The following is a 24,185-nucleotide window of genomic DNA, read 5'->3' as shown; positions in this document are numbered from 1 at the left end:
AGCCAGGGCATTGCAGCCCTGAGGGTCCTGAGCTCCTGTCCACGCGGGAGGGCAGCGCACAGCTGGCAGGGCACAGCTGGCAGCGCACATCTGGGAGCACACATCTGGCAGGGCACAGCTGGCAGGGCACAGCTGGGAGCACACAGCTGGAGCTGCACCAGCACTTTCAGAAGCCGTACCTACCAGCACGAAGCTCTGCATCAGCAGCGGGGCTGGCGTTTCGCTCGAATATCAGCCAGGCAGAAGCTGACGGCTGGAAGATGGAGCACATCAGAAATCACCAGGGGGTGAATATCTAGGTAGTCTCTTCCCCTCCGACACCTAAAATGATCAGAGCAGACTTAGACTCTCAGCTTCTTAGCGCCACGGATTGTCGTTAGGGAGAGGTGGTGAATTGCAGGTTAGGAATGCCAGGGCTTGAAGCTGTGACCCACTACAAGCCCCACAGGACAGGCATGTCACATCTGCAGTCTCCTTTTAGTCTTCCTCATTGTTCATTGTCAGGAAGGCTTATTAAAAAAAAAAAAAAAAAAGAAAGAGAGAGAACAGAGAGAAAAGGGAGTTGTTTGGGTTTCCATTGAGGTACAATTAATTGGAGAAGAGCAGCTCGGTCAGAAAGCCAAGGACGATTTGCCAGTCTCAGGAGCAGGGATCTATTCCTCTGGGTGCCCAGGAGTCCTCAATGGCAGTCCTCGTATCAGAAATATGCACACATTGCAATTTCTTGTAACACTGCCTTTTCCCTAAAATTTGAAGGGGGTTGCATGAGCATTTTAATGGAAGAAGGAAAACATATCTTCCAGTTTTTCTGTCCTGAAACAGTGCTTCAGAAGAGCATGGCATCCCGGCAGCACAGCTCGGGCACTGACATTCTGCTCCTGGATTGACATCATAGCACGCAGTGCTGTAGGAGACGGGGTGTCCCCCTGCCCTCCCCTGGGGGCTGCGCTGGCAGGGCGAGGGCTGTGCGAGGAGCTGGGCAGCAAGGGCGGCTCCGGGGGAAAGCCCAAGGGGGCAGACGTCAGGAGCAGCTTCCTAGGCGCCTTCGCTAGCTCTTGGTAGAAGGAGGAAAGAAAACATCAGTTAACACCTCAGAGGAGAAAATGAATAATATATTGTCACTTGCAATAATGTGTTCGGGGCCGGGTGATGAAAGCATTTGAGTCCTGGCTGAACTCATGCACGGAGAAGCACCGAAAATAGTGTGCTGGGCTCACCTAACAGGAGCACCAGGAGGCTTCCCAGAGAAGGAAATACCTTTTCACAGAGCACACAGTTGGCCTGTGGAAACCATCCCCTTTACGCTGCCTTTAAAGCCAAGAGCTCGGCAGGAGTCAGGCATTTTACAGATGACGAAAGCTGCAATAAAAATGATTTTTTTAAGCTTTGGCAAGGATAGAAGCCCTCGGTCTTCAGAGACAACCCCTCCTTGATAGTTTTGAGAAGGAAACCTGCCTTGGAGGCCAAATCACTCCCAGATTGTCATCTCGCAGCCGTCCTGTCCGTTCCATTGAAGGACCCAAAGGTGGCCCTTGTCTGCAGGGAGATAACTCCTTGGCCATGCAGCATGCGTGCGATGAAAGCAGCTCTGTGTGCAGGATGCAGCCAGTATCATATCTGTTTTATTTTCTACTTCATATAGCATTGCTCTGCTCCCCTAGGCAGCTTCCACGTATATTTCAGACCAAATCCAAGCTGACAATGACTGCAATCTGCCCTTGTCCTCCAACTGAGCAAGCCACAGGGGGTAAATAATCACCTGAGGAGCGTCCCCTTGCAGGCACAGTCTCGCTGTCCCCGTGTGAGCCTATAAAGAGGGTGTGTGGAGCATCTCCCAGGCTCCTGGCACACAGCTGTGCATGCATTCGCCAGCGATGGGAGGCTGAAAACCCTCCTCCGTCACCCTTCATTCACAGCCCACTCCTCATGAATTGTCTCACGCTTCGCCCCCAGACCTGCTGGATCCAAGAAGCCCCCGGCTACTACATCTGAGCTGCCTCGTTTTTCTGATATTTGCTGAAAGCAATGCTCCCGTGTTGCAATATCTGCCCCAAAGCTGCTTTTCAGTAGCCCAGAGCTGCTGCAGGCTGCAGTAGATGCTGCTGGGTGCTCGCTGCTGCTGGCCCCTGCTGTCAGTGCAGGTTTTGCTCCTGACGCCCGCAGCACCCTTTTCCCTCTGCAGGTTGTCCTCACCCCAGCTTTTCTCCTTGCCTGCAGCCCCGTGCCATCCCACCCTCGATACAACGCTACCTTAGTGGTCTGTGCCGCAGCACAACCTCGGCAGCGTTAGGCAGTAGGGCCTCAGGGTCTCTGGGCTCCTGACTCCTTTCCATTTCCAGAAAGAGTCCTTTGCTCCGAGTCCCTTCCCTGTGAATAAACCTTCTCCCCTCTCCCGTACCGCAGGTCTCTACAACTCCATGGACAGCTGGATGATCGTCCCCAACATCAAGCAGAACCACTACACCGTCCACGGGCTCCAGAGTGGCACCCGCTACATCTTCCTCGTCAAGGCCATCAACCAGGCAGGCAGCCGAAACAGCGAGCCTGCCCGCCTGAAGACCAACAGTACGTGCCCCGGGGGCTCCTCGCGTTGGGGGGGAGGCGGAGGAGCGCCTGCAGCGGTCCGAAGGGGTACGGCGGAGACCGCAGTCGTCTCCAGCATGATGGAGACCCCAAAGTGACCCCTCTGCCCCGGTGGGGCTTTTCTCTGGGACGGTGTGCTGCCAGCCCCGCAGCTCCCTGGGGCAGCTGGGCTTTTGGGGGACGAAGGGGGTCCGGCTTCCTGGTCGCTTCAGATCACAGGGCTGTATGTTTGTGGGATGATGTACAGATGCGAGACGTCAGAGGGAGCAAATAAGTTGGCTCATCGGGTTTTTGCCCAAATCTGCCAGCTGCATGACTGCATCTTCCTGACGCTCATCAGAAACCCTCCTGGCCCCAGCGAGCGCAGTGCTCTTTCGGGTTTCCCTCCCTGGTGCTGCAATCACATCTGCCTCGAGTAGGCTTTCAGAATGATTTATTGCCTCCGCCTCCTCGTTTTCTTTGCGAAACCTGTGCGACTTTAAACAAAATGAAATTAAGTGCCGTCGGTGCACTGGTGGGGATAGAGGGGAGTTGCTGAGATGCAGACTCCAATCCAGTTCTGCCTTGTTTATTAAAATTGCATCCCTCCTGCGGCTGCTGTTTTTAAGAGCTTTCTTGTGCTTTGAAAGGTGCTCGCTCTGGAAATAAGAAATTGGGGACTTGACAAGCCAAGAGCGATGATGTGACACAGCAGTGCAGAGGGGAGCGAAGGCGCTTTGCTTCAGCAGCTCCCTGGGGACAGGGCTTGCTCCTGTGTTTTTTTAAGCGAGTGTCAGTCATCGGAGACACGGGCTCACTGCTGAGTGCTCCGCTTCGCAGCTGAACTCGATTTAGTAGATTAAATAAGTGCCCAATCGGGTTTTGAACTCCCCTTGTCGCTTGGATGTGTCTGCAGCAGCTTTCTGCATTTATAAAATCTAGAGCAGGCATCGCCTGGAGCGCTACACAAATTATTCTGTATTGTCGTAGCTTTGAGGAGCTCCTTTCTCGGGAGCGAGCGGCCGTGGGAGCGATCCCAGGTGATGGAGGCGCGATCCTCTCCGCTCTCTTCGGGCTGCTGGTGGCCAGCCCCATCGCTCACCTCGTCTTTCAACCTCCTCTCTTGCTGTTTTTATGCACTCAGAAACTTGAACTTCTGATGTTTTCGGAGCAGCGACTCGTGATTTTGGCAGCAGGGATGAGCTCTGCATGTGAAGAGGGCTCATTGGCCAAGCTCGGACAAATTTATGAGCGATGCCCGGTAGCTTGACTTCAAGGGGGCTGTGCCTGATGCCCTCCAGCCTGCCCACAGGGGCAGCATCCATGCACCTGGGTGGAGGGGACCAGAGAGGGGCAGAGCCCATCTGGGATGGGGAGATGCAAGAAAAGGGGACTGCAGGGATCTGGGCAGGGAGCTGCCCCATCTCACGGCCATTTTGTCCTGCCCGATGTCCGTGGGGCAGGGGGAACCAAGGAGGGGGTCTCCCCTTCCTGCATGCCGAACCTCAGGTACCCGGGGTGCCACGTAACGCTGAGTGTCCTGCACAAATCGGCCCTGGGGTTTTGTATGTGAAATCAGTGGGGATTACTTTAATTCCCCGTAAATTGCAGGTGATTATACCCAGCGTGGTAGCGGGGGGCAGGAAAAGTTCATCTTTCAGTGGGTGCTGGAGAAAACCCCGTCCAGGGATGAAGGCTGGTCCCTTGCCCGAGTTTCCAACAAAGAAATGGGGCTAAAATTGGGGTGCATGAATGGGCTAAAATGGGATGGTGCCGAGCGGCTCGCATCTCACCCAGCACCCAGGCTGCGCAGTGAAAGCACCGAGCTTCCTGTGGAAAAAGAGTGATTAGTGACGGCCACAGTGCAAACAAGCACGGGAGTGTAGGAGTACTGCCCATGAAAAGTATGTAGGGAAAGTTCTGAATTTCTGGCTTAGTTATGTGTATTTATACGGTCTTCTTTCCGTGGCCAGCCCTGGTGTACGAGACTCCTCAGGGGTGTTTGCTGCCCAGCACGGGCACGTGCGTGGTGCTGGATGCGGGTGCTGCCCGTTGTGCTTGCTGCCCATTTCTGTCGCCTGCACTTGTCTTCATGTGGCAACATGTTTTGCTTCTTTTCAAGTGGGCAATTAGGAGACAGCACACACTTCCCGACTGCTGTAACCTTCGTGGAAGTGTCAGCAGCTCAACGAGGAGAAGGGCCAATTAGCATATTTCACAGCCCTCTTTCTGCTCCTGAAGTGGTGTTTGGAGAGGTGCCTTCACCGCCAGAGGGTCAGGGTCAGGACACATATTGATTTCTGCAGCATCAGCGCAGGCACTAAATCCGTGTTCCCAAACTGCCCGAGCAGAAGAGCTGGGTGAAATAATTTTGGTCTAGTGACAGAAAGAAACCTTCCTTTGCTGAGGCTGGGCTTGAGGAGGTCTTGTTTGTTAGCAAGTGTCCAAAAGTGGTTGAAACTGCCAGAATACAGGGAGGGTGCAAGTGATGGTAGTAAATAAAGTGCATGGAAAGTTCTTTTCATGGTCCTTGCCTTGACTGTTGTGGACTGGTCTTATTCTCACTCATGTTTCCATCCCTTCCTGATCTGTGCATCTCTTGTGAGACCTCCTGGGTCCTACAGTGCTGCTCACATCCACGTCCCTCATCCAGAGGAGTGGGTTTGTCGTGGCACAAGCAGCTCTGCTCTTAGCAGCAGGAACGTGTTAGTGCTGATGCTTTCTAACAAGCAGGGTGAGACGCGTGCAATCCCAAAGCAAGCTGTTCGGTACAGAGTCTGTTGGGAGATTCATAGGTTTGGATGGACTGACTGCTTTCCTGCGACTCAGCAGCTCAGCATTGTGGCTTTGCTTCCTCGAGGTGATGGGAGGACAATAACCGCTGCTTTCCAGCTCACTGTGCCTTTGTTAGCTGGCTGGCTTCTGGCTGCAGAGCTGCTGACAGAGCTGGTGGACCGGGTGGATGGTGCAGCTGGAGGCTCACAGCCAGCTTTTGCACCTGTGCACTTCAGTGCTGCTGGCATCTTAGGTGGCTGCCCAGAGTGGACACACTGCTGGCTCTCCTCCCCTGCCCATGGAGAGCAAGAAGAGCGAAGAACGCAGAGCTGGCACAGCGAGGAACTCTGGCTTGGTTTGCTCTTCCGCTGGGCAGAGCGGGGCGGACACCTGCAGCGAGCACAGAGATTGCTTCTTGAGAGTGGGAGAGCCTGCCCACCCGGTCCTGTCTCTCTGCAGCATGCTTTCAGCTGCAAGCAGTCCCCTCCGTCCCTCCTCCCCTCCCTCAGCCCCTTGCCCTCACCACGGCACCTCTGCACGGACCCAGCCGAAGGAGCAGCCTTGCTGTTCCTCACCCATGCAGCTGGATGACAGGTTTGTCTCTGTCTTCTGGGCATCGTGGTGCAGGTGTTCCTGCAGCATTTAGCCAGCCACAGCTCATGTAACAACCCACAGCCCATGCCGGCTGTCCCTCTGTGTGGCTTTTTCAACGTGCTGCAGCTGGCACGGTCAGCGGGACCTGCTGAGCTTCACCAGCATTTATTCTTTCCACGAAGCGTCGAGAAAAGAAAATCTGGCAGTGCTGCTGGCCCTTTTCTTGCCAAGTACTGCTTAGGTAACAGAGAACTAAATGCTCTTTCCTGCACCCAGCATGGGGAAGGGCAGTGTCCGTGCTGGGCACGAGGCTCTGCCTGGCCCCAGCATCGTGGACTCGATTAACCTTTCACATCATCCTAGAGGCAATGTCCACCCGTTCCTGTCTTTGGTCTCGCGTGCCCAAGGCCAGCCAGGATTTCCTCCTCTCGCTGCTTTCTGTCTGCAGATTGTCCTCAAGCCCTTGGGCCAGGATGTGCCAGCACCAGCAGGCAACAAGGGCTGGACCCGGTTGTTCACGCTGACCTTAGAGAGGGGTCAGCTTCATCAAAAGGATGCGCCCATCTCTCTGCCGGTGGAGCCGGGTATTTTTGTACCTCCCTTCCTCTGAGCTTGTCTCTTCGCATTACTGCTGGGAAAAGGCAGATCTCAAAATATTCAAATAGCTAGAGGAGAGGGTCACTCCCAATCTCCAGCTTTACTTTCTGGCCTCTCCACTCATTTATCTTGCAAATGGGGCTCCAAGGAAAATAAACACGAGCTGCCGGCGTAGTCAGGGAGCAACGCAGATGAGCTCCATTACGGAAAGCTGCCTTGGCTCACGCTGCTCTCTGTTCACAGCATTTCCTAAGACCTGGTTTTGAAACAGCCTTGATGGTAGCATTGGTTGCGGTGTTTCACCTCGCAAGCATCATTTAGCATAGCTGAAAATGCAGGAGGGGTGGCTGGTTGTGTGCCACGGTGTCTGCCTTCCCTCTGCAGGTAACAAAGCCATGGTTTGAATTGGTTTTGGTTGTTGAAGGTGTTCTGCTGCAGCTGTCCTGTTCGCTTCGATTTGTGCTAAACTAGATGAATCCCTCTAGAAATCCTATCCGGGCTCTATATGCTATTTATATGCTGATGTGACAGGGCCAGGTCCCTGCTGTCGCACATTGCATTTGCAAATCCGAGAGGACAGGATTTGAAAAGCACCAGAATTAAGTCGCCTGTGCAGCTGAATGTCATGCCTGCCGCCCTGCGTTAGGCAGCACATGTGGTCACGCATCTGCTCGTGGCAACCCAAAATGTAGCTAGCCCCTTCCTACCCGTGAGCAAGTTGTTGGAGGTTTCAGCAGCACCAAGAGCTCTTCCACCTCCCGAGTGCAGCCAGCCACCTTCGGAAGGGTTTTATCAAAGCGAGCAGGGCGGCGAGTGCGTGTCAGTTTGGCTTCCGTGGGCTGCTAACATTACAAGGGAATTGGAGCTGTGTTTCAATCCAGCCTTAAAGATCTGCAGGATCCATCAGACTTCATTGTGTTGGTGGAGCAGGAAGCCCCAGGCTGTGCACTCGTCAGCTGGCCCTGTGCTCTCCCCTTGCTTCCAGACTCAGCTAAACACAGGCTGGACCCAGCGCCTTTGATTTGCTTCCACCACCGCATGCACAGCCCAAACTGTCTTCCCCAGGCATCCCAGACCTTGTTTGGCAGCGGAGAAGTGCCGAGAAACCTCGGGCATGTTTCCTGTAAAATGTAATAGCAGCCTGCGTGCCACTGGGAGCGAGTTGTGTTGTCTGCTGATGGGGATTTGGGGATGTGCTCGACACTGCATTACTTCTTCTGTGATTCAGTATTGTTATACCAGCACTTCAGGGTCTACTCTCCCTTCACTGTGCTCGTATAACTCGCATTACTGCTAATAGAGTATGGATCTGTTGAGGGATTCAGGCAGGCTACATGCCTTGCCCAGACTTGGTTCGCGGTGCTTGATGGCATCTTCAGTGCCATTTCCATTATCTGGTAACGTCCCCCTCACTCCTCCGCAACGTTTTACACCATTAACAGAGGGCAAAAGGGAATTGTTGTGATGAGGAAATAATGCACTTGAATGGTGCAATGTGCAATAAAGAGGTCTGCAGCATTCCCCAGCGCCAGGATGACACATCCCAGGCTGATGCATTGGCTTATTTCTCCACATTTTTGAGTTTCGCACCCTTTCCCTCTGTCTGGTCTGGGAATAAGCCCGTGGTGCAGATGCTTCTCCTGTCCCTGCTCTCCTCTGCCTCGCAGGTGGTGCTGACACCCTGGGTGGTGGCTTCCTTGCAGTAGCCACTTGTCTCCCCATTCCAGCAGGGCTGGGGACACTGCTGCAGGCACCAGAGGCACGGAGCATCACCAGGGCAGGTGGCCTATGGATCAGCCTGTGACAACGGATGCGCCAAGGCACGTGGATGTACCTCAGCATCCTGCTGGGCATCCATAAGTACAGACCATCCACAGACCATAAGCAGTGTCTCTGGCTACTCCGATAGCACCCGTGGCTCATGGAGAATGTCCAAAGAGCCTGGGGCAGATGTTTCCTGCCACATTCTGCCTGCACAACGACGGTAACAGACACAAATACTGACGCATGTGTCCTCTTCTAACAGGTCAGCCTTTTAAGCTGGACCCCAAGATGGCTCACAAGAAGTTGAAGATCTCCAATGATGGGCTGCAGATGGAGAAGGACGAGAGCTCCTTGAAGAAGAGCCACACGCCCGAGAGGTTCAGCGGGACAGGGTGCTATGGCGCGGCAGGCAATGTCTTCATCGACAGCGGCTGCCACTACTGGGAGGTGGTGGTGGGATCCTCGACCTGGTAGGCAGCCCCCTTCTCTTCCCTCCTGCTCCTGGAGGCCCTTGGATGTCCCCAGAGATGGCATGGGACGTGCTAGGGTTAAAGGCCAGGGTTGTTCATGATTAGAAAGGTGGCTGCTGTTGTCATTGCTGGACCTTAAATCCAGGTGGCTGTGGGTTTCAAGAGGTCTGTGAGCTTCTCTTTGCTAGAAGCCTGTGGGTCAGATCCAGTCAGGCTGCAAGGTGAAGCTTTACATCCTCGTTTTTCTCACCTGCTGACCCCACTGATGCCTGCCGGGGCTCAGATTGCACCTTGATGGCACCATCACTGGGTGCAGGCTCTCACATGAGCGACTTGATCCTGTGCAAGCAGCCAAAAATGTGTACAGCCTGTGCACGCGGAAAACACCCGGCCGATGAGTGACGACCCAGGCCGAGGCTGTTCAGGGCTGAACCAATTCCTTCTTTTCCTGTGCAGCTCTCTCCAGCTGAAGGCCAGCATCACTCTGAGGGCGTTAGGGTCCCAGCAGCAGGTGCAGAACAGTGCTGGTAGGAGCTGATCGAGTGACTCGGGGCCAGCCCAGGGACCCGTCTTGGGGAGGCTCACAGCCAAGATGCTCAGATCAAAGGTGGAGCAGGACCTGCGTGCGGCAGGCAGTGTGCCTCCCACTGCCCTGTGGCAATGTGATGTCCCTGTGGTGCTCTGCTTAATCCCTACCGGAGCACCCACAGCCAGGCTTGCTTGGAACGGGGCTCTTCAAGCATTTGCTTGCAGGAGATTGGGGTTGGGCTTAATGCCACGCTGAGGTCGCTAAGCAAAGCTTCTCCCCTCTTCTAGGTACGCCATCGGCGTGGCTTACAAGTCAGCCCCCAAGAACGAGTGGATTGGGAAGAACTCCTCATCCTGGGTCTTCTCCCGCTGCAACAACAACTTCGTGGTGAGGCACAACAACAAGGAGATGCTGGTGGAGGTCCACCCGCAGATGAAGCGCCTCGGCGTCCTCCTGGATTACGACAACAATGCGCTCTCCTTCTATGACCCGGCCAACTCCCTCCACCTCCACACCTTCGAAGTCTCCTTCATCCTGCCCGTGTGTCCGACGTTCACCATCTGGAACAAATCCTTGATGATCCTCTCGGGTCTGCCCGCCCCGGACTTCATAGATTACCCAGAGCAGCAGGAGTGTAACTGCAGGCCCCAGGAGTCCCCGTACGTATCAGGGATGAAAGCCTGTCACTAGGATGCTCAGCCCTGCCCGTGCCCCATGGTGGCACTGGTGATGCTGGTGGGTGCTGGTGGTGGGTGCCAGGAGCCTGCCAAGCTGGAGAGCCGCCGTGCAGCCGGAACGCTCCAAGGAGAGAGGACCCGCCTGCCTGCCCGCCCACAGCTCATCTTATTTTTAAGGGGAAAGAGAAAGAACCCCTGACCACGTCTGAAAATAAACTCCTGTCGGCAAGCTCAGCGCAGTCGTGCACAAGGCTCACACAGCATCTTCGTGGTGTGTGCCAGGCTCTCCCAAGGCAGATCATCACACGGATGGTTCTGTTTCCCCTCGGGGGTTGGAAAGGCTGGGGTGGGGTTTTGGGGTGACCTCCTCGGGTGCTGCGGTGAGCAGGGGGACGACTCGTGTGTCTCCGCACGGCACAGGTTGGGGCTGGAGGGGCTGGCTTTTTGGAGACCTGCAGAGCCAGGTGAGAACTGGGCATCATTTGCTGGTGAGAGCTTTCTGTTTGGCCAACATTTGGCAGCTTCCCTGGTAGGGTAGGTACCGGCGTGGGGTAGATACCTGCGTGGGGTAGGTAACTTGCACTTGGAGAGGCCCCCATGGGGGAAGCAAGGCAATGGGTACGTGGTGCATTTCTGCTGCTCCCTGTGCTTGGCTGGGGCTGCAGTCCCATGCTGGGGGGGTCCAACCCCCACCCCTTCGCCCCACCGCTTCGGGAGGTCCCAGTTCACCAGGATGCAGGGAGGCCCCCATCGAGCACTTGCTCAGGAGCTGGTCGAGGTGCACGTTGCCCCCGGCACAGATGCTCCTCCGTTAGCTTTGCATCGGGTGTCCCTGCAGACACTGGTGCTGAGCAGAGGGACACATTTTGCCCAAAGACCATCTCTGTGCTTTGTGACCCAAAATCTCAATTTAGGACCCCAAAATCTCAGCTCTTGGTTTCTGGTGTGAGCCATGGTGGTGTGAGCATGGGGCTGTCCTGTTTGCTCTGAGGCAAAAGGCTGAATCCAGCCCTGGGGCCCCAGCAAGCTCATGAGCTGCCACCAGTGCTCCCAGTAACCACAAGCACCAAGTCCCCTGCAGATGGGGCCAGCAAGGACGTCAGGCAGCACAGTGGCACGGAATGTGCTGATGCTCGAGCTTTGGTCCATGGTATTTGAAAATCCCTTTTTCTCCTCCGGATGTGGTCCAGCCTTGGTGGCATCACACATGGACTGAGACCTCCCAGCTCTGCCAGCCTTTTCCTTGCTTTTTTATTATTATTATTAATTATTATTATTATTATTGCAATGGGGAGAGACCCCTGGACCTTGCTGACAGGAAACTACCTCAAAGCCCAGCCTTGGAGGGGTGGGTGGCCGGTTCAGACGGGGTGACAGCACTTAGAGGCTCTTCCCACAGCAAGGAGCAGGCACAGGGCCTGTGGGAAGGGGTCCCCACCAGCGAGCCATCCTGGGGGACTTGTGTCATTAAGGGCATCCAGGCAGAGCAGGTATACAAAGAGCCCATTCCTCAGCACAGCATCCCTCTGCTTAACCGGGGTGACATTTTCAGTGACTGGTTGCCCAATGCTCTGGGGAGAGAAGAGGAAAAGGGACATTGCCACTTGCACTGCTAAGTCAAGTTTGCCTCCAGTCTGGGCCGCTTTCCCATTGCTCGTGGGCTGGTGGTGCTTGGCAGGGGCTTGTGGCACACGGTGCGTCCCTCCCGAGCAGACAGACCAGTTTTATTTGCTTTAGGCCCCAGCATTCGAAAGCACGGGGTGGGGATTGAGCAGGGATTGAGCTGCCGTTCCCTGCAGCTAAGCACACAAACACAGTTCATTTTAAGAGGCTAAGTTGCCATTTTCGGTTGGATGTATTTTTCCAAAGCCACATGGAGCTATCAGTAAAGTCTTTTCCCCTTGTGCTGACCTCAGCCAGGGCTGCTCGCACTGCATCACCCTCCAGCAAATGCCCAAGCACTGGAGATGGATTTTAGCTTTTGCAATCCAGGTGCCAAGCTTTCCGCCGGCACCGGCACCGCTTTGACCGGCTTATTGCTAGCGGACTCAGCGCATCCAGTAAAACACACGAGCCGTTAATGTGACATTTGCACCTGATGAAATTGCACTAATCGTGGCAGGACCCCCGCACACCTTAGCGCGTGTCTTGTCCCGCGGCGGGCAGGCAGACGAAGCGGGGAGCCCCGCACCCCAAAAGCGCAGGCCTGGGGTGGGAGTGACGTCTGGGTCACCCACGCCGTCCTCTCCTGGGGGTGGAAGAGCAGAACCTGCCCCAGCACTGCCAGGGGGGTGGGAGCAGCAGCCCCCTCCCTGCCCCTCCGTGCGATGCTCCCCCGCTGCCTCGCAGCCTTTGCCCCCAGCCCGTGAGTGAGCCGTCCCTTTGGCCAAACCCGTCCGGCGCACGATGACACGACAGCGGCTGTAGCTAATCCGAGCCCCTCGGGCTGTGCAGCCTGCCGTTATGAATGAGCACGTTTCCCACGGCCCAGCGGAGGGGCAGGAGGCAGGCAGCGGGGTCCCCATGGGGCTGGGGGTGCTGTTGGCCCCACTTCTCCTGGGGACCCCGCTATACAGACCTGGGACGTGGTGAGGCCCTGGTTACCATGCCGCCCGCCTGACTCTTCTCTTCCACGTGTAACATACTCATTTCTGGGGGAGGGTTGCTTTTCCTTTTTATGTTTTCTTCCTTTTTTTTCAGTTTTTCTTTTTGGCAACTCTTTTGTTAATGTGTATATATATATATAAATATAATATAATATATATACGTTACTGAATGTGTCTGTGTTTGGCAGAGATTGCGTGGCGTGTGACATCCACGGTCCACAAAATGCTCCTTTTGGCCATCACCAAACCTCTGAGAACATGCAGACTGCAGACGTCGGGGTTACTGAGTCAGGGGCATAGCAAGAAATCAGTCACGCCGAAGAAAGGGCCTTCGCTTATAGCCCAGGATGGGGATGAGAAGCCTTCCTGTTTGGCAAAGCCCCTGAGAGCACAACAAGCTCCACGGGGCAGCTCAGCGGGAGGTGGTGGGAGGGTTTGCTGTCCCCAGGGCCAATGCTGTGTGTCCCATGCGTGTCCACGAGGCTCTGCAGGCAGAGCAGGGGGAGACGCATGGTACCATCCAGCAAACCGCATTTCTCGTCCTGAACTGCAGCACAGGCTCAAGAGCCCAGGGGGGTGGGACAGGTCATGCAGGGTGCTGCAGCTCTGTCCAAAGAATTCCATATGCAGAAATATTCAGCACCCTGCTCGCAGCCCCTGGGAGGGTGTCGTGCAAAGGCATGTTGTCCACATCTTGAGGACACCAAGTGCTCCAGCCTGCCCTCTCCCAAGGCTGCAGGGGCTGCTGGCAATCCCTGCATGCCAACCAGGTGCTGTGGGGACCTTGTTTCTGCTGCCCACCAGCCCAGAGCCCCAGGAGCTGTGGGAGGGCAGGGATGGAGCCCCTGCCCCGGTGCAGTGTGGCTGATGGCCAGCTCCTCTACTCGCTGCCCCTCATTTCCCCTTTCTGCTACCCATGCCTCTGTAGCTGGAGGGCCATGCCAGCCCTCTGGAGCCACCCAGTCCCAGCACAACCCTCCAGAGCACTGAGACCAAGGTGAGCAGAGCACTTTGCAGAGACGTAGCTGGACGTGGCCACAGAAATGTCCCCTCACTGCCTGGGAGGTGTCAGCAGGGAGTGGGGAGCCCCAAGCTGCCCCGCCACAGGGACATGAAGACATACAAGCCCATGGGAGATAGAGCCTGCCTTTGTTGAGCATAAGTGCCTAAAATATTTATGAAGTGGAAAACATATGGTGCAAACCAACACTGTAAAATTAAATATTTCTTACTTTATTCCTTTGCTCTAGGCTTTTTCCCATTAAACATTAAATGCCAACACATGGAAACTGGCCTCAAGATTGAGTATCTGCTTTAATTATGGGACAAACCTGTGGTATTTGCAGTACCTCAGACAGCTGCTTTTGCTGCGTGGAGCTTACAAACACAGCTGTAAAAAGCCACTGGTGGGGCCTGTTGCTAGCTTTCCTGCTTCTTCCATGCAGTACTACCAGCCTGAAGACCCCACTGATCCAGAGCCCCACAACAAGCTCCCCACAGCCTCAAGGACTCGCAGCCTACTATGTTTCTGACTCTTGCTTTTGGAGCAAATCCTGCAAAGCCCTCCCATACGATGCCAAGTATGTTAATGAGGTTGCTGATTGCATGACCCTTGTCTTTGGCTGGCGATGACTGTTCAGGGCAGAAGCTGGGGGCTGCAGCTCCCCTGCATGGCAGCACGTGCCTGAAACACCAAGAGAAGACCTCAGTTGACATCAGGGACAGATAGCACAGGACAGGGAAAGCCAGGGGTCCTCCTGTGCGTGGCTGTAATCCAAGGTAGCCAGGACACACTGCCACTTCTGATGCCTGGGGACCAGCTGGAGAACCTGCTCTCCAGCCCAAACAGTGGTCATCATCTACTCAGCTTCCAGTCCTGGAAGCTGCTGTGTGTGACTCCCTGGGCAGCAACAGTCGGATTCCGCAGGGGATCCTAACTTAGCCACCAGGTAGCTCGGCCCTTGCCATCGGCTCAGGCCTGCACTGGGAAATGGGTGCCGACGATGGCCGTGGGCTGGAGGTGATGGTGGGCTCACCTCGAGTGCTCCTGGCTTTCCTGGCCCCCTCAGAGGGGTGCCAAGGAGCCGGGACTCAGGCTGGGTGCTGAGGGTGCCTCCAGGCCGGGCAGGGAGGGCTCCGCACTCGTGGGGGGAGGCCTGGCGGCCTGCAGCCCGCGGCACGCGGGGAAGGGGAGCACGGGCACGGGGAATCACACGCACAGCGGTTTAGGTCGGAAGGGACCTCTGCAGGTGATCTACCCCAACGTGGGAGCTGCGCAGCCCTCTGAGGCAGATCTGGAGACTGGGAAGCCGATGGTCCTGGCCAGACCTGCAGCTTTGGTGACCTGGCTAAAAGTTTGCGGAGATGCACTCTGGCTTGAAGGTGAGGACATGCTGAAGCAAGAGGGTGGCTCAGCACACCAAATACCTGCCTCAGCCCATCCTTTGCAGACTCTAACCATCTGGCCAGGCCCTGGACTCACAGATTTTTGGCCTTCCAGTGAGGGATGAAGATGCTGCTGAAGACGCCATCCCTGCTGTGCTCAGATCACAGATCTCTTCTGTGGTCCCCTAGCCGCATGCCTGCTTCAGGTAGGATTTCAAAACAGAGGCTAAATAGGAAATGAGCCTAACGCTGCTTTCATTAACAGCACTGGGAACTTTGCTACTGACATCAGCAAGACTGGAGATATGCCTCAGCTCTTGAAAAATGCAACCCTTTCTTCATATTTAATGTCTACTCAGTCTTTCAAGTTCAAGCAAATACTTTTCAGCCATCTGGGAGGTACCAGTAAGTGAAATCACGTTCTGAAGCATCTTTGACACTCCTTCTCACATTGGTAATTCAAATGAATGGCGAACACGGGTTAGCAAAGCTGGAGCCAGGAGCTGGGGTAGGGGCAGCGACCACAGTGCCCAGCAGACTTCACTACAGGCTCAGGGAGATGTGGGCAGCTTCTTTGCTGGCCAGAGGGCCCGCATCAAACATCTGAAGCAAGAGGAAGAAAACTGGAGATCAGCCACTGAAGCCTGGAAACTCGATCCCGCTGAAACAGATGGATTTTTGGAGCCCTTGGGTTCACACTAGGGATTTGGTATGTACCACATTCATTGAAACCTTTCAGCAATCCCCACACCACCCTCTCAATAAAGAAATAAAAAATTAAGTAAAAATTAAAGGCAAGGACAAGGACAATAAATGAGTGAAAAATGTGAGCAGGTTTTCCTTTAATCTCAAAATTCCCCTTCCAAACCGTACCAAATCATAAACAATGTGACTTTTTCTCCCCCCCACCTTTTTTTTTTTCTACTTGGCCCTAACACAAGTCCTAAAAAGAGTGCAGTGCAACACTATCACTGTTGACCAGACCCTGCAGTAGAAGAGACAGCAGCCCTACACCAACCCAACGAGTAGCAAGGGCATGAACAGAACAAGACATGGTTGCTCCTGAAGCCTGCACAAGGGGACGCAGCTCCTGCCCACAAATCAGGGGCAAATCACACGCACTGGCTGGAAACACCAGCTGTGTAAATCCCACTGTCAGCTGGATGAGGGTGGTCACTGCGGGGCAGCAGCTGCTCTGCACATCTCAATCAGCAGAGCCTTTCCCACCCTCGGCACTCCCATGCCATGCAGAAAGCATAGCTCATCCTTTCCATGTGGGCTTTTGGTTGTGCTTAGCACCGTGCTGGCAGAGCAGCTCACAAATATTCATTTGTTCCCGGAGCCCCCACGAGATGCAGCAGTATTATCTCCGCTCTGCAGAGGGCTGGCACCTTAAGCACAGCAAGATTAATACAGCTGCTTTCAAGAGTGTCGGCGATGCAGGGGGCTGTTTCCCGGGGCTGTTAACACTTTCAGAGGATGGTGTTTAATGTTTGCTGCTGAGATTGACTGAGCATGTGGAAATGCCATTTTCGGAGGCTTGTGATCTGGAGAACTGGGACTGATTTTTTTTTTAGAGAGGCAGTGAAGGTTAGTGCACTCGGTGAATTCCACAAGCAGCTTTTGGATGTTCCATGGTTGTTTTTCGGTAGAAGATCATTGATTAGTGTTACACCAGTGCTAGGAGGTGGGTTTTGCCCTGGCATTTTTCTTACACACAGAATGCCAGGCACCTCTCCTGGCTCTGCTCATTTTTCCACCCAAAACTGCAGCCAGAATATGCTCTACGCAGCACATCTGTGTGTCAGCTGAACCCCCAGAAAGTTATTCTTCTTTGGCTTGCACCCAGCTCTCAGGGCCACTCAACAGCACCATTGCCACGGGACCTGGTTTGCCTCCTTCATCAGGCACAGCAACTGCAAAATGCTGGAAGGGAGGAATTCTTCAAGCCATGAACAACTTACGGGCTTTAGCACAGGAGACACAAGCTTTCTCAGGGAAACTGCAATGGAGGAAAGCCAGGGATCCTCCTGTGCATGGCTGTGATCCAAGATGGCCAGGACACATTGCCATTGTGCTGCTGGGGAGCAGATTAACTGCTGGTAGGGATCAGAGATCAGCAGACTGGGTGTTGGTGTGAACAAACAGCATTTGCCCTTTTTCTGAAAAAGCCTCAGCACTGCAAAGGACGGGTGTTAACCCAGATGCCTGAAGAGCTGCTGGGAAATGGAAGCTTTGGAAAGGGATGGTCTCAGGGGTGCTGTGCATCACACCCTCCCTATCCTTCCCCTCAAAGCAAACAACAGGAGCCTCCATCACTCCAGAAATTGCTTCGTGTTGCCTGTATTTATTGCGTTAATCGGGGAAACTGGATGAGTGCACCCAGCCCCAGTGTGGGCATGTTCCCTCCAGCCCCACCAGAAAGCTGGGCATGGCCCCGTGCTCCCCATCCACATTTCCTAGAAGCCAGAGGAGGCTTTACCCCATAACCAAGCGTAATTTCTGGCTGACTTTATTGTCATGAAGCAGATGGCGCTTGGCAGAACAGCAAGGAGGTTTTCCCTCCTTCTTGCTTTATTTGGAGCCCTTCTCCATTAACCTCTGGTTTCTAGGAAACAATATCTTTTGTGGATGGGCACCTGTGAAAGTCAATTTAAAACCATTACTGACGTGGCAGGCTGCTTCTTAGAAAGAAAAAGACTTTGCTGAGAAGATGAAATTGGCTTTGCCGCTGCTTTCCAGGAATCCGCTTTTAAACACACAAGGCTTCAGTGTCACACGCACAGCAATTCAAACTAGAAATTGCTTCCTCGAGCCAACCAGGAGGGGAAACATTGGCCTGCAATTTTGGGGTGGGCTGAAGGGAAGGTTAATGCTGTTTTGGGAGCCTTGTGTGCTTTGTTTGTTTTGTTTTGTTTTGCTTTGCTTTGCTTTGTTTTGTTGCTATTATTTGCTCTGGAGTTCATGAAATAGGAGATACGAAAAGCTCCCTTGCCAGTGCTCAACATCCCCCTGCCTGGGAAGCTGCAAAGCAAAGAGACAGGACAAATTATTATTTTTATATACTAAGTGACATCAAGAGACTGCCTCATCTGTAGCTGTTCACCAACAACAATGGCTTGCACTGAGATGAGATAATCCAGTCCAGGAGTACAAAGCTGAAGTCCCTCCATCCATGAATGAACATTCCTTTAACCAGTGAATTAACTCCTGGTTGGGGAAAACAATCAAACAAAGAAAGAAAAACAGAAAATACTGTTTTATAAATGGACAGAATGGAAAATTACACACTGGAGCAGCTAGCTGACAGACTGCATGGGGTAAATGATTTACAGTGTCTGATCTGGCCCCAAATTAGTCCTCCTTAGCAGAACTCTAACTGAGATTTTAAATACTCATCTGAAGTGCCAGCCCCTAAAATTGCCAGTTCTTGACCATTAACCACAGCAAAACACATCGCTTCACTGTGCCTGCGGGTGTGCTGAAACGGGGCTTACAAAGAGTGGCACCTGACGTCTGTTGGCGCCTGGGGCAGCGGGCACAGGGAGGATCACCGGGACACACAGCCCCTGGTGTCCTCTGCTTGAGGAGATCCCAAGCACCAGCCGAGCCACCCAGCAGCGCACGTGCCACCCTGGTCCCGTTGGTGCTCGTCTCCTGGGAACATCGAGGCAGGACTGGCTGCAGCATCCACCTGGTCGGCGGTCACAGCAGGAGCGGCACCAAGACTGAAACCCAGAAATGAGCCCAGTTCTCCATGGCAACGAGGAGGAATTGGGTCAGCTGGAGGAGGTGAGCGTGCCCAGGAGCTTTAAAAGCAGATACCCAGCCTGAAAAGCAGAGCCAGCCCTGGGGACAGGGCTGGGAGCAAGGAGCACTGCCAGGGCTTCTCCATGTCAGCGTGGGGACTCTCGGTGGCTCTCTGGTGGCACGGAGCTGTGGGTCACCAGGTGCAGCTGTGCCGTGTGTGTGCACCTGAAGCCAGCATCTTGTGCTCTTTGCTTTGCAACTTTCGTGCAGTTTTAACAACCAAAGTAAGCACTTTACAGCAAATTAAGCAATTATACTTTGAAAGCTATGCAAAAATTACCTGCGAGATTCCGACAAGGCCTGCCAGAGCCAGGAATTCACCAGCACTGCAGGGAGGCATCAGCACTTTGGGGGGATTCAGTGCTTTAGATGACACTTGGGCTCTGATGTCTGATGTCCCTGGGCTCTGATGTGACCCAAAATGTGACAGTCACTTGTTGCATCTTTGACCTTCAACTGTCATTAAAAGGCCTCAGTTCTGCTCCCAGCTGTCTCAGCATGTGACCTGGAGATGAATAACTCCTCTTGAGCAGTACCTTCATCTGTAAAATGTGTTTCTTAATGCACCTCTACCTGGTAATGAGTTAAACACAGCAGCTTGAGAACCGAGGGGAAATGCTGTTGATGAAGTTACAGTGCTATTTCAGCTCGGCAGCACACAGTGACTGCACAAATGCTATTTAGGGGTGGTTAAAGGGATGGGAGCCCTTTGCTGAGCATCCCTGTTGAGTGGGGCATGCCAGACTCCTCTTACATCTTTGTGGGAAATACCTATGTCCTGAGGAGCTCAAGGTGGGACCCTCTCTCTGGACTGTGGTTCAGTGAAGACAAGGTAAGCAGATCTTCCCATATGTGCAGTCCCATGGGAGATGGGATCTGCTTCCCCACATGCCCCCTGCACAGCCCTGCTTGCAGGCCTGCAGCTCCCAAACCCATCCTGTACAGGCTGTGCTCAGCACAGGTCTCGCCCTAACTCCTTAAAATGGGTGCCCCTTATGTCCACTCTGTCCTTTCTTTCTGATTCACAGCCACTCACTGCCAGTTAAATGGGAGCTGCTGCTTCAAGGAAGGCTTTCAGCAACAAAAGACGTCCATTTTTTTCAGAAGACGGCGCTTAGACAGGGGTAGGTTCAGCAGCTCAAGCTGAATATGCTGCAGGGTTGAGCACAACTCCGAGCAGACCGAGCTGGAGGACCCAAGCCTTTTCAGCTGAGGCTTCACCATCTCCTGGATGCCCTGCACAGAGCTGCGGTCAGACAGTATGGGCATACCAAATGCTGGCCTTGTGACTCCCAAATGCTGTCTCAGTTCAGGAACTCTCTGAAACAGATGAAACAAATGGAACCTTTGCCAAAATAAAAAGCTTCTAGAGCCAGATGTCACACCTGGTTGTGGAGTCCCTACAAGCAAGTCTCCCATGGCTTCTCTAGAAGGCATCCAGCACGACAGCTGTCAGCATCGTGTTTTGATGCTGGGGTCACTCAGCGTGGCTTCAGGTGGCAGCAGTTGCCTTGTGCTGGCCTCTCCAACAGAGGTGGTTGCTGAGGTTTTCCAGCTCCATGCTCTTCAGAAACGTTATCGTGACTGGTGTCTGCCCCCTTGGACAGGCTCCTGCCTGGCTCAACAGCCGCCAGCCCAAACCAGGTGGGAGGGGAAGGCTTCGTGGGCATCCTGTCCTGAAATCCCCCTTCTCAGCCAGGGCTTTACCATGGCACATCACCAATGATGTTGGGTTGCATTGCGTTTGACCCCAAGAGATGCCCAGTCAAGCCATGGACCAGAGCAATCAGAAACAAAGGTAGTGAAGGAATTTGTAATTAAATTGCCATTAGATAGGTAACAGATTGTCTGACAGCTGACAGTGAGTGAAAACGCTCTACTCTGTCATGTTTTATCAGCATGAAAACCATTTGCAAGTGCTCTAATTACATTCCTAATTGCCAATGTGATTAGGGACCTGCAGCTGTTCATTAAACGTGTGTCACCCTCAGCCAGCAATCTGTAGGAGAGAATATTTAATTAATCAAATAGTGCATTGGATGAAAGCAGGAGATGGACAAACCTGGAAGCTGAATGAGAAGTGGAGGAGCCTTGCACCAAAAGGAGCTAGTGGGTAGTGGAGTCATCATCTTCCAGCTCTTGGCACCATGTCATACAACCTCTGTCAGAAGTTCAATAAACACCATGACAAAAAAGTCAGCTTTCTGTCTATATTACTCCCCCTGGAGCATTCCTGCCCTCATGAGCAGAAACTAACTTCTAATTCCAGCCAAATTTTTATCTTCCAGCATCTTATGCTCTTTATCTACAGGACAGTGCTCTCCTTGCTTCTGCTTCAGAGACAGCCTTGGCTCCCTCCTTGCTCTTCCCCCAGTGCATCAATAGGCAGTGACCGGAGTTTGCCCGGCCCACACTTGAAGGAGGATGGAGGAATCCCGGTGCCCACCAGGTGCCCTGGTGCCCTCTCTGCTCAACTTCTTGCCCATGACCCTGCATCTCTCTGCAACTCTTCCACCCCCAGTTCTTTCTCAAGCATGCTGACAGCTCGGATGGGGCTCGTCTTCTGCTGTTATGGGCAGAAGGGTTGGTGGCCCTTCAGAGCTCTGCTGTGCCATGCTCCCCCTCGGCTAACACCAATTAAACACTCAGGACTGCAGTCTTAGACTAGCCCAACTTCTTGAAAAATCCAGCCCATGGGCTTGGTGCTGAGCTTCCTCCAGGAGGTGGGGTCAAGAAAGGCTCTGATTAGCAGGCTGACACAAGCTACAAAGCCCCTGAATCCCTGCAAGGGCTGCTGGAGCTCAGGGTCTCCAGAGGGAAGGCAGGAGCACTTGCATGTGCAGGCAGGGGAGCAAGCAGGGGAGGTGAGCAGGGGGGCGGGCAGCCCTCTGACCTGTCTGGGAGCATCGTGGTGGCACGTGCCATGTGTCAGCTCATCTGAGTGAGCTGTGTCAGCCCTGCGACGACACACCCAGCCAGAGGGTTATGGCAGTAAAGGCATCTTCCAGGAGAGTTTTCTGCGAAGTCCCATGGCTGAAGGGAGCAGCGGCAGTGACACAGGCAAGAAGAACCACGTCTCTCAATCTGGCAGCTGGAAGAAGGGTTTGGAAGAGGTCACCCACAGCCCCAGCTGATAAGGCACTCAAGAGACCAAGCTGACTGCAAGCCCCTGAAAATCGACCAGGAGCAGCCAGTCCCGTGGGCTAGGCTGGGCTCTGTGCACTCTTGCAAACCTGTGAAGTTTCCTCCATGGCCTCAGGAGGAAACGGCACTTTTGAACACACTGGCAGAGGTGTGAGACCATCCAAACTGCCTTGGCCCAGGCAGACTGATTCCTTCCTGCAATCGTTCTCCAGGCAGGGAGAAGAAGACTTATAGAGAAGATTCATCTGCCTCTAATTTTGCCGGTGGCAGAGAGGTGTGTGATATAACTACACAGACAGGCGCTCGCTGTGCCTCGTCGCTACTGCCAGCAGGAGCTGCCCTGGGGACGAGGCAGTGGAGGATGAGCAGGTCTGCACGCTGTCACGGGGATTCGGCTGCAGAAGCTGCAAGCGTGAATGGAGCCCCCGGCATGGCACAAAGAAGCTTTTTCCTGCCTTGCTGGGCTGCTGTTACTACACAAAAAATAACGGCAGTGGGGAACCTTCAGACCATTAAATGTGCCCATAGACACGGTGGTGGGGCTCCATATCCACAGCTCCCCCTGCCCCATGGCCACACTCCCTTTGAGCTGACTGCTACTTGCCCATGCTAACGGGTGAGGTGCACTAGTGTCGTGAGCCAGCTGCCGATATAATGACACCAAGAGAGCTTCTGCTGCATAGACATGCCCTGAATAAGCAGAAGGCAGTAAAACGAGTCAGAAACAAAACAGAAACGAGTGATGAACAGGTCCTTGTTCTTTCAACTTACCTCCTGACTTGCTTGACCTTGACTCCTGTCACTTGCTCCCTGGGTGCCTCCGTGCCTTGGCATCGCTGGTGCGAGGGGTTGAGCAGCTCCATCTGCACCACCGTCACTGCATCCTCCCTGCGAGGGACACTTTCTGCTGGTTCCCCAAAAGGCAGACGGGGAGTATGGCCTCCTCCAAGTACAGGCAAGAGCACTGGGGGGACCACAAAGGAAAATGTCGTTTCTTGTTTTATCTAGGGTTTCCATTACAAAGCATTTCCTTTCTCTTCCCATTTCAGGCAGCGCTTGAGAACATGGCTGAGAGGCCAGGGCTCGGAGGAGGCCCCCTCAGTTTAAGACCATCTCTTTGCTTAGCACCCCACTACATCCAGCTGCCTCTGCTCCCCTGAGCAGCAGGACGGAGAGACGGAAAGGCACCAGAGTGCATCCAGATCAGTTCATTTCTTCAAATTTAACGTGGCCTGGTGCTCTTGCCTTAAAATATTCTTGATCACAACAGGGAGAGTCTTAGGAGGCTTCACCTTAATCCCTGTTTAATTTCCACTTAAGAAAATGTCGCTGTGGGTGTTTAATAAGAATTAATTCCTTTTTTTTATACAGTTACTTTCAATTAAACAGCCCCAGTGCTTCCTGGCTCTTCAAACCACCCTGAAGCGTGCTGAATCCTGCTTCCCATTCACTAACTCCAGCTCTGCTCGGCGTCACAGCTCAAGTTTCTGCAGCAGAGATCTCGCAGTGCTGCAGAAGTCACCCCAGTGCCTGACAGATGCGGGGGAACTGGGGCTCCTGTGTAGACTGTGCCAGTTGTTTATTTGGGCTGACACCAGGCCCTGTCCCAGCGTGGGGGTCATTTTAGCCACAGCAGCCAAGCTGGGTGTGAAGGTCATGGAGCTGCCTGTAATCATCTATGAAGATGACACAGCCTGTCTGTGAAATTGTCACTGTGCCATTAGCTGTTGGCTTAGAGGGGTGTGATTCAGGATGTGGCTAGTTCTCCATATTCCGGAAAAACAGAGTATGTTCTCTTTCTACACTTAAAGGGCAGAATCAACTCCATTTGTTTTACAGTTTCACTTTCAATGACAGGACAAAGAACAGACCAGGACCTTGAAGGATCGCCAGGTCCACCCTTTGCTGGAAAAATGGATCCTAGATCCTCACTCAGCTCTCAAGAAATAGAGTCAAGCAGGGGAAGACTGAATAAAAACATGGGTCACTGGAAAGGCAGTTCAAAAAGTCTTAATACTACCCTCCAAGGCCAGGGAGCCCAGACTAGAGATCTGCAAGCCTTTGCTGTGTCAGACCTCCCTGTCCTGGTCCCACTGGTCCCAGTGTCCTCCAGCTTTAAGGACTGCTTCCAGAAAGGGTCCCCAGCGCCTGCTGGGCAACCTCGTCTGGGGCAGAGGGAGCCCAGAGCCTGGAGCCTGGAGGCTGGGCAGGGAGGAACGTGCAACCACAAGGAGGAGGGGAAACGGAGGATGCCCCAGCACCTCTGCATCCC

General features: G+C 53.8%; 1 protein-coding gene across 4 annotated transcripts in view; it reads left to right on the top strand.

Moving 5' to 3' along the window:
- Positions 1–12,739, top strand: part of MID2 (midline 2) — a 73,849-nt gene extending 61,110 nt beyond the window's left edge. For all 4 annotated transcript variants that reach the window (XM_080554117.1, XM_080554118.1, XM_080554119.1 and 1 more), the window contains 3 exons: positions 2,404–2,565; positions 8,555–8,762; positions 9,579–12,739. In XM_080554117.1, coding sequence (XP_080410243.1) covers positions 2,404–2,565; positions 8,555–8,762; positions 9,579–9,981 — 773 coding nt within the window. In that variant the 3' untranslated portion in view covers positions 9,982–12,739. The remainder of the gene's footprint in view (positions 1–2,403; positions 2,566–8,554; positions 8,763–9,578) is intronic.
- Positions 12,740–24,185: the final 11,446 nt, after the last annotated feature.

This window comes from Anser brachyrhynchus, assembly GCF_964034855.1.
Source record: "Anser brachyrhynchus genome assembly, chromosome: 13".
Taxonomy (NCBI): Eukaryota; Metazoa; Chordata; class Aves; order Anseriformes; family Anatidae; genus Anser; species Anser brachyrhynchus.
Note: the sequence above shows the minus strand (reverse complement) of the source record. Positions and strands in the feature narration are given on the sequence as shown.